Below are 9,742 nucleotides of genomic sequence, written 5' to 3'. Positions count from 1 at the left end.
GACTCGACTGTTTCTTGTTCGCTGTGGCTTTGAGGGGTTCGGGGACGATAACCAGTCAATCAGTCATCGTCGTCAGCTACATATGATTCCAGACAAGGTGCTATCACGCTTTTTCGACAGACACATCCTCCGCGTGGAATCCGTCAAGTGGCAGTAAATCCTGACAAGTGACCTCTCTAGCGGAATGGGTGATCAAAGCTGGACACCGCCGAGCGGATACAGTGATCAGGAGAACGGACCTCTGGGAATGGATGGAAGTCTTGAATGCAGTGGTTTGGATGAGGACCTCTTCACTGGTAGCCTGGAGTGCAGTGGGTCGGACGAGTGAATCTACACCACGATGGCCCCGACGACGTCTAGGGTTAGCTATTTTTGGGGTCGTTTACGGGTAGGGCCTGATAATTGGGTCAGGCGGGTTTCCTGACGGCCCTACCAAACACAGGACCAATTGCTAAGCTACATATTGAAGTGAAAGATACGAAGCTAAGCAGTTGGGTTAGAATGCTTAGACCACGATGGTCTGCGCGGCACGAGGTTGGTCGGCTTCAGTGTCGCCTTCATCGGCATCACTGTCATTGCTGATCACACCTGCGCCCAAATTGGTACTAGCAGCGTCCTCTTCGCTGCTAGTACCAGAGACGCCCTCGTTGTCATCATCACTGTCGACGTCTACAGCCTCGTCATCTTCTTCACTGCTCGATTCTTCTTCTTCTGTAGGAAGATCCTGTTGGAAATGGAACCTGACCCAATAATCAGGCCTGACCTGTATACGACCCCGTTAAAATTCTACCGACGTCTAGTGAACCCAGTTTACCACCATCAACCTCGTCGGCGGAGTTCGAGAACCGTCCTGCTGCGACATCAAAGAATGAGACGCCAACGACTTCCAGCAATGTTGGTGAAGAAGGGGACTCGTTACAGACACAAATTTCTGTGACAGATTCATCGTCTAGCACACCGACATCGGCAACGATTGAAACAGGTCAACAGGAGCAACGACCGACAGCCCAAACATCTAGTAACACTAGCAGTCGCGAGCACGCCACGTTCGGAACCATCAGGTCCAAGACCGGGGGTTGCATTGTCGGCGATCCTGACACTTATATCTCCCCCAAGGACTTGCAGTGGGTCTGGGACAACCGAATCAAAGATGAAGTTATGGTGTACAACAACTGGATCTTAGACCATCTTGTGGCCAATAAAGGAACCATCAACTACTGCATCCGCTGGGACAGCAGCAGCACCAAACTAACTAAGGAGATCGCCAAGAAGCTCCAGCCCGTGTTGACTCGTCAACACGCAGCGTGGAATCGCTGGCTGATCGGCTACAACTGCTGGCCATACGACGAGATCAAGGTGAATATTGTGGTTTTTGCTGCGAAGGAAGCCTCGGAATTAGGCTGGTCGGATAACTCAATGGGGAAGCTCTACATCGGAGACCTGGCCAAAGACGGTTCTCCTCAATGTCCCGACAAATGCTATCGATCGTTGGATGGGTCACCCGGGGGATGGTCGACGTCCAGCGGGTGTGAAGGCAAACCTTTCGATATCTCTTTATGGCCCACGCAAGGTCTTGGCGGCGGCTGGGGGACCTACTGGGGTCAGCAGGTGGATCTCGACGATATGTTGGAACATCTCGACGACGATTTTGAGCGTGATGTTCACGGCGGAGGCGGAGGGGATGGAGCACGAACTGAGAACATTGGCGGAGATGTGGATACAAGGGGACGTCAACCAATGGAGGAAAGGAGTGAGCAGCGAACGTGATCCAGGCACCAGATAGCAAGCCCGGAAGACAAAAGGAAGAAGTAGCACAGAAGGAGAGGAGCAAGGACAACTCGACGGTGCAACACAAGCTAGTCGGGAATGGTTATTAGAGTTCAGGCAGCAAGCTGGTAACACAATACACCTCACCAAACAAAACAAAACAAAACATCTCGACAACGACGAGGGAACAGCGTGCCAACGACGTTGTCCTCGATCTCCATGATGGGTGCATTCACTTCCGCGAGTGTGAAAGACACAGACGACTGGATGCTGCGTCGTGTGCTGGAGAACAAAAAGTACAACTTTTAAGCTACTTGCTGTGAGCGAGTGGCTAGCTTTAACGCGTAGATTTTTGTACTGCATGCGTGAGAATCGACGTAGGTTTTCCAGTGTCTTTTTAGTGAATATTTTACAAATTTAAAAAGGCTTCAACATTTTTTTTGTTAACGTTTTAGGGAATACTGGTAAATTTTACAATATCAGGTTAAGAAGCTAAATTTAGTCTGAAAAATTCCATTCAATTTCTAACTTCATTCTTCATGCCGCGCAAGGAGACCACGGATGCCGCTGCCGCTGACAGCCCCGCGCGCCGACGCGGGCCGAAGCCGCTGCTGTCTATGGAAACTGAGGTGCAAGTAGCGCATTGGGTGCTAGCAAAACAGAGCGCAGGACAGCGCGTTTCGCGTGACGACGTCATCGCGCAAGCTCAAGAAATGCTCCGTCAGAACAAAAATTCATCGCAGGACCAAAAACCATCCCAAACGGTGGGAATGGGCTGGTGCAATCGCTTCATTGCGAGACATCCCGAGCTCAGTTTACGCTCCGGGAGCGCAGCAGCGGTCCAAAACGCAGCGCCAGCTACAAACGAAGATTCTACTGTAAAATTTGCATTAAATGACGCCACTCTACCTGTTTTGGAGCAAAAAGAGGAGAATTCCGACGACCCTGAGGCCACTAAGCAGTCAGAGGCCACACATGATGCAGAAGAAGGTCCTGCAAAGACCAGGAAATACAATAGGAAGCACATGGACGCAGCAGTGGAGATGTATCTAGCAGGGAGACCTATGAGCGAAGTGACGCAGCGCTTCCCACTATTACATCAACGCACAATCCGTCGTCGAGTGTTACGCGTTCAACGAGGGGAAGTTGATAAGAGAAGAGGGCCGAGGCCTCTTCTAGAGGGAGAACCGGAACAGGAGCTGGTAACTTGGATTCTAGCCATGCAAAGTCAGGGCACAACAGTCACCAAGAAGGACATTCTAGCTAGAGCGAACGAATATTACTATGCACTAACGGGAGAAACTGGCGAGAAACTCAAGGATGGATGGCTGCGTAGGTTTAAAGAGAGACACCCAGTGTTATCCGGACGAGCACCAGAAACTGTCCGAAAAGAGGAAAATTTCGGGACGGAGGAAGAGAAAGTTGCTTTCAAGGAAGAAAACGATAGTACAGACGTACAGGAGCTGCTATCAGCAGTCGAAGAGAAGCGACTAAAACGCGAGTCTGTAGCTGAAGATTTAACGTTGCCAAAGCGACTAAAGACAGAGGGCAACGTTTCTACTTGCTCGAGTGACAACACTCGACTTGGCTCCATCTTTCCGGGGCGACAACAGAGTGACAAGGATGAAAGCATGGCGAAACTCGACGCTATCATGGAGTCCAACAAGCGACTGGAAGCCATGCAACGTCAACAACTCGAGATGCTGCAGCAACTCTGTGCGTCCAACAACATGCTAACTTCAATTTCTTTGGGTAAACGAAATATTTACGACAAATAGGAAAGAATGTCCAAAACTTTCAAAGGGTAAGCGAAATATTTGTGAAAACCTTAAAACGTCGCATCGAATCATGAAGAGTTATTTCTTACTAATTATCACATGGATCTTGCTGTGGCTACGTCTAATTGACGCAGCTACACTCCCAACAAGTTGTGCACGTGTCTGTGGCCAGTACGAGCAGTGTTTCGTGTACAACAACGCCGAGTATTGCGCGCAATTGTGCGCTCCAGGTCGATGCGGCGACGATCAAACGTGTATCTTACGTGGCGTGACCCCTTGTGCAAGTGCCCCCTGTCTACCCGAAGCTGTCTGCGAGCCAAAACAATCCTCCATCATCACCACGCCCACATCAACATGCAAGCTCAATTGTCAACTCATAAGCTCTCCAGTCTGTGGCTCGGACAACGTTTCGTACGCCAACTCGTGCTTCCTCAAAGAAGCTCGCTGTTCGACTGGCAACACCGACCTACACGTCATTTTCCGTGGCCTTTGTGCAGCTGAAAAGGCTCTTAACACGCAGTATAACCCTCCACCAACAAGCCCCAGTACCAACTGCCTCGCAACTACAAGTACAACCTGCTCTACCGTGCTAGATCCGGTGTGTACAAGTGCAGGAACAATGCAAAACTTGTGTTACTTCAGACGTCAACAACGTTGCAACCAGAGTCTAATACTGATCCGTTCCGGGTCCTGCGAAGACGTCAACGTCATGCCACAATGTCCAGCTACCTGCACACAGACGTACAGTCCTGTCTGCGCTTCCAACGGCCAATTATACGGGAACGAGTGTCGATTCCGTCAAGCCAAATGCTCCCGTCTGGGCCTATTAGCAGTCAATCTTGAACCTCGCACATTAGCAGAATGCAATGTATAAAACCAAAGAGGTAACATGATTAAGTCCTGGAGGTTGTTTTAAACGAAACATGTAGCCAAAAGATGACAACATACGTTTCTGCAAGTCACAAAGTTCACTGAGCGCCTTGAGCGTGTGGATTGTGCTGGTGTAAGTGCACCGAGTTCATGTTGCCATCTCCAAAGCGTGGGTCGTGGCCACTAGCCAGCGGTCGGATCCCCGAGAGCGTCTTGAGCTCCGTAATGATGCGTGCACAGAGGTTCATGTACGTGAAGGCATTGCCATCCAGACGCTGGAAGTCCAAGAGATAGATGTGTTGCTGCACCTTGTACAGCTGCAAGCCGATCTTGATGCGTTGCATCTGTTGTTGCAGTTTCGCGTCTTCCGCGTTCATCACGGCGCCTCCATTGGGGTCTCCTGCAGGCGATTGCCATCGACACTTTACACGGTACGGCGCCACGACTTTCCACTCAAAGTGGAGCACAAACAGCGCCTTGTACACCTCCGACATGACGTGAGCGGGCTCTTTTTTCGACTGAATACCCAGGTACCATCGTCGTCGCTTGGGGGTAGGAGCTGCGCCGCCGTGACCGTCGTCAAAGCCGGGCATACCGTTGCCTCCTGTTGACATTCGAGGTGCTTGTCCCGGAATACTAATCCCACGACCACCGAAATTCCGAGGATCCTGGAGCGCTGATGACGGCGTGATCAAGGGCGATGCAGCCATGGGAAGAGGTCCTCGCCCTGGTAATAGCAACGTACTAGGCTCAGGTGTCGAGAACGTCTTGGGCTTGTTATTCACCGTCCGAACGTCACGTAGTTCTGTACCCAAAAACACGAACATGTGAGCTCATAATCGGTCACAAATACACAAAATATAGTGTGACACACACCATCGATTCGGATCTTGGCGTTCTTATGATCTAAGATCAGCTCGTAAGCCACTCGAAGCGGATGATTCTCTCGTCTCATAAGCAACGCAACCAGCTGGTCATGTCCGATATTCGCGGCGTAGCTCAGTGCCAAACACTGCGACAAGCACTCGTCGTCAATCTTGAAAGTCTGCAAAAATGCAAAAATAGTCAGAATTATAATCCGAATATTTTTCATCATAAAAATGATAAAAAATACCTGGTTTTCCACAATTTCAGGTGGATGTTGCAGATACGGTGGGAGGTCGATTTGGAACCAGGGATGCTGTCGGATCTCCGGGATCGTGATACGCTTCATGGGGTCCACCACGAGCATGCGCGGGATGAGGTCGCGCGCCATCTCGGACAGGTGGCTGGGCAGCGAGTACATGCCGCCACGGATTTTTTTAAACAAATTGGGGATACTCTCGTCATCGAACGGAAGACTGCCACACAGTAGCGCGTACAGAATGACGCCACAGGACCACACATCCACCTCTGGACCAGCATACAGACTGCCAGAAATCACCTCGGGCGCGGCGTAATTGGGAGAGCCACACGACGTGCGCAGGAAATCTCCATCTTCCATGCTATTGGACAGTCCGAAGTCTGCGATCTTGATGTTATTGTCTGCGTCTAGCAGCAAGTTTTCGGGCTTCAGGTCTCGGTGTACGATACGGTGGAAATGGCAATATTCCACTCCCGAGATGATCTGGTGGAAGAAATGTCGCGCTTCTTCTGGAGCCAACTAGAAAAATAAAAAAAAATTAATTAAAAATTAAATAATGGAAGTAAAAAAATTTAGCAACGTACTCGGCCTTTAGACACGATGTAATCGAAGAGCTCTCCGCCTGCAATGTACTCGAGCACCATGAAGATGTCCGTGGGCGTGTCGATCACCTCGTATCTAGCAAAAAAATGCGGCAACACGACGTTATTGTCATACTTCGGTCCTGAATATTGCAATACGAAGAGGGGATACACATACAGGCGGATAATGTGTGGATGGCGCATCTTACGCAACAGTGTGATCTCGCGTCGCACCTTTTCGCTCATGTCGAGGCTGCGGATCTTGTTGCGGTTGAGGATCTTGATGGCTACTTTGTGGCCTGTGATGTCATGTTCGGCCACTGTGTAGATGGCAACCTGTGTTAGTTGCTTTTTTGCCAGTGCGGAAGTGGCAAAGTTTACCTAATCGAGAGGCAACAAGTTGCAAAAAGAGATGACAAAACGCACACTTTACTTTGCCGAATGAGCCGATGCCGAGCGTCTTGCCCAGCCGATAGTGGCCCAACTGAATGGGAATGTCGCTCATGCCCTCGAGCGGACAGGGGGAGAGCTGCTACGCTTTAAAAGGCGGCCGACCTCACAGCGCCGGCAGTCGTGCGGGTCTGTATAATGAGTCTGCTGCAAAGAAAACGGGTTTTGTAGAGTGTGACCCACACCAACTAAAAATTGGCAGAGACGATATGCGTTTTTAAGGTTTGCATGTTTTTTATTTTAATCATTTTTGATAACTTCTGTCTTGTAGTCTTTTGTTACGGTTAATACAGATTTCGCTGTTGTGTAGCCTACTTTGTAAAACAGGTTAAGCCGAAAAGCTCCACGTTAGAAGGAATGTTTCTGTAGGCTGCCCCTATTGAGGTCTCTAAAAACAATTCGCACACTATCGCTAAAGTATTATCAAGTTTAATAAGAGCACTTTGTTTCTGTAAAATGCGGTGTAGTTTGTATTTTGTAGTGCCTACCGGTCGACTTGAATATGTTCATATTTTCTTGGGGGGGGGGGGGTGCGTGAATACCGTAGCACACGCAGCGAGAAGTTCGCTGGTACCTCCGTCCCACAAAACATTACAAAATTACCAATGGTCAATTTTACCATTGGTAAATTTTACCATTTGGCTCTAATGTGGTACACATTTAAGTATTAGAACCATTCGGTTTATTTTTAATAGGTACAGCTAATCGGTGGGTTTTCATGTGGAAAATGAGCTATCGATACGCTAAAGTTCCACAAAGTTCGATATTAGCTAGAACTTTCATATCACGTCTGAAATGATTGGACGATCCGTTTAAATGCGTGGAGAAGCTTAATTTGTGGTAGGTGCCCGATAATTTCGCGCATCACCTACAAACTAGAAAGAAATACTGCAGAAAGCATTTTCAACAAAGTGCTTTGTCGCATTCAGGCCCTGGTTCAGGTACTGGCACGCATTCTGCGCTGAAAGTTTAATTTCGTTTTAAAGGTCAAAATATCAGGGCACTTTGTGCTATTTTCATCTGTCGCGTTCTAGCACGCTGTCTTTCAGACCCAATGCAGCGAGGTGATTTGGCTAGAGCACGTATGTGCTTCAGAACAGTTTGGTTCTACTTGCCATTCATTTTATAACTAGAACCTGAATCAATGGACTCCGAAGCCGTTGATATCACTATAGTGCTGGTCAGTGGTTGCGCTGCAGCACTAGCAGCAGCTACCGTGAACAAATGACGTTGCAGGCAACCGCCCACCACTGTCTCCACCCTCCCCACCTCTACGTTTGAGGACGCGATGGTTGCTCATTGCTGTGCTATAGTACATATTACTTTGTATGCTACCAATTGAAGTAAAATTGTAACGGGCTTTCAGCAACCCGTTACCTTACGTACACTGTGCGTGAGGAAGCAGGCAAATTAGACTCTGAGATGTATTGAAAGTTAACGGCGTGGTCTCGGACCACGCCAACCAGTAGATGTGTTCTACAAGCTGATTGGCCATCGCATTGAGTGCGATGGCGATGTGTGACGATGGGCCCGTCACACCATCCCCCACTTCAGAGAGAAAGCACGCAGCATTTTCCTTTTGGTACGGCGCGACGAACTGGGTATCGATGAGCGAGCGAGACGACGACTCGACCACGTACGCGGAGGCGCTGGAGAGGTGGGCGCTGCACGACTGCAGCGCCTTCGTGAACGCCCGCAGTGATGACGAGATGAGACGGCTGTTTGAGAGGTTCCGCGCGACAAGAGGCAAACCCGTCACGGCGACAGCCACCGTGACACTCCAGTCCCTGGATCGAGCGTGGATTTCGTTCGTGCTCCGCTGGAATAAGGAAGGAGGCGAGGCGTTCGAGCGCATGCTGCTCGAGCGCGAGGCGGCGCACTCGCGGCTGTCCGTCAGCGCGCTGGCCGCTCAAGTTTGCATACTGGCCAGTGACCAAGGCCGCCGGTGCTGTACCGCACACCGAGAGGATGGGTGTCAGCGTTGTCGCGAGCGTGGTGTCTCGCGACCCGACGACGCAGAATGGGGGTCGTGTTCTTGAAGCTGCTGCAATTACCGAAGTGGAGCGTGGTGTGATAGGCCGCTACTTGAGGGCCCTCGACGAGGCTAGGCGCGGCGGACGGCCGCGCCCGCGTGACGATCGGCCGCCGGTACGAGACCAGCCCTCGTACCTCCGCTACGCCAGCCCGAAACGACGACAAGAAGGGATGGGACGAGGCTTCATAACTAATCCTTTATGGGGGCCGAAGCTCCCAGAACGGAGGTAAGCGCTGGAGCGGAGGGATCGGGCAGCGTCATTGGCGATCAGCGCCGCGGAACTCGATATGAGCAGGGTTGGGCGTCAGCACGAGGGTCCTCCGTGTTCCAAGATACGGTCAACGATATGACGAAGATTACCCGCACTATCGACAAGAGGAGCGGGACCGTCACGCTGAATGGGTGGACCGCGGACGGCGGGAAGACGCTGCGACCGCGCAGCGTCTGGATCGGTTGCTTCAGCGTGTGGAGTATCTGGAGCGGGAGAATCAAGAGCTGCGCCATCGCGTGCGACGTCAGGACGAGCCTCGGGATGATCGCCGAAGTCCGGACGCGGGGAACCATCCGCGTCGCTGGGGATAGACGAAGGGTGATAGCGGCGGAGGCGACCAACGTAGAAGGTAGGGTGGAGGCGTAGTGCTGTAGGTAGTCGAAGTGTATACGCGTCACCTAATACCTTCAATATCTTGAACGGTCCGATATATCGCGGCGCCAGTTTGTTGGCGCCCAAGTTCGTCACAGAAGTGGGTGTAATGCCGTCGGTGGATAGCAAAACACTATCGCCCACTGCAAACGTCGCGAGATTCTTGCGACCACGCTGGTCTGCGTTCTCCTTCTGGCAATCCACCGCCATAGCGATGGCGTCGCGCACATAGCGGATTACCTACTCGCGTCGTTGGACGAATGCAAGAGCGGCCGCGGCATCACGCGGTAGCGATTCAGGGTTCGGATCGAAGTTTGCGGGCGGAGGCTCGGGTGAAGCGGTTGAGCCTGTCGCGGCATGGTACTCAACTGCGCGGCGATGCTGACGCGGGTTAATCAGCGTCCGGGACGTCCAAGTGGTCAGTGAAGATGGTGTTGCCTCCGTGGCACCACGCGTGCGCACACTTGGCGCAGCAGATGCGGCTCCACGCCGGGT

At 51.3% G+C, this 9,742-nt stretch overlaps 4 protein-coding genes across 4 annotated transcripts; 3 read left to right on the top strand and 1 right to left on the bottom strand.

Moving 5' to 3' along the window:
* Positions 1 to 184: 184 nt before the first annotated feature.
* On the top strand, positions 185 to 1,767 carry PITG_14710 (uncharacterized protein; the record flags this gene model as incomplete). The annotated part of the gene is made up of 3 exons (XM_002898543.1): positions 185 to 311; positions 510 to 713; positions 983 to 1,767. The coding sequence occupies 3 exons, from the start codon at positions 185 to 187 to the stop codon at positions 1,765 to 1,767; spliced, it is 1,116 nt and encodes a 371-aa protein (XP_002898589.1).
* A 770-nt stretch (positions 1,768 to 2,537) lies between these two features.
* Positions 2,538 to 3,109, top strand: PITG_14709 (uncharacterized protein; the record flags this gene model as incomplete). Its single annotated transcript, XM_002898542.1, has 3 exons — positions 2,538 to 2,606; positions 2,769 to 3,008; positions 3,104 to 3,109. The coding sequence occupies 3 exons, from the start codon at positions 2,538 to 2,540 to the stop codon at positions 3,107 to 3,109; spliced, it is 315 nt and encodes a 104-aa protein (XP_002898588.1).
* A 506-nt stretch (positions 3,110 to 3,615) lies between these two features.
* On the top strand, positions 3,616 to 4,419 carry PITG_14708 (uncharacterized protein; the record flags this gene model as incomplete). The annotated part of the gene is made up of 1 exon (XM_002898541.1): positions 3,616 to 4,419. The coding sequence occupies one exon, from the start codon at positions 3,616 to 3,618 to the stop codon at positions 4,417 to 4,419; it is 804 nt and encodes a 267-aa protein (XP_002898587.1).
* A 94-nt stretch (positions 4,420 to 4,513) lies between these two features.
* Positions 4,514 to 6,624, bottom strand: PITG_14707 (SNF1-related protein kinase catalytic subunit alpha, putative; the record flags this gene model as incomplete). Its single annotated transcript, XM_002898540.1, has 6 exons — positions 4,514 to 5,220; positions 5,292 to 5,460; positions 5,530 to 6,057; positions 6,123 to 6,216; positions 6,298 to 6,439; positions 6,546 to 6,624. 6 exons carry the CDS (start codon positions 6,622 to 6,624, stop codon positions 4,514 to 4,516), a joined length of 1,719 nt encoding a protein of 572 aa, XP_002898586.1.
* Positions 6,625 to 9,742: the final 3,118 nt, after the last annotated feature.

Source organism: Phytophthora infestans, genomic scaffold, assembly GCF_000142945.1.
Source record: "Phytophthora infestans T30-4 supercont1.36 genomic scaffold, whole genome shotgun sequence".
In the NCBI taxonomy this organism is placed as follows: domain Eukaryota; phylum Oomycota; class Peronosporomycetes; order Peronosporales; family Peronosporaceae; genus Phytophthora; species Phytophthora infestans.
This window is presented reverse-complemented; position numbering and strand designations above follow the sequence as displayed.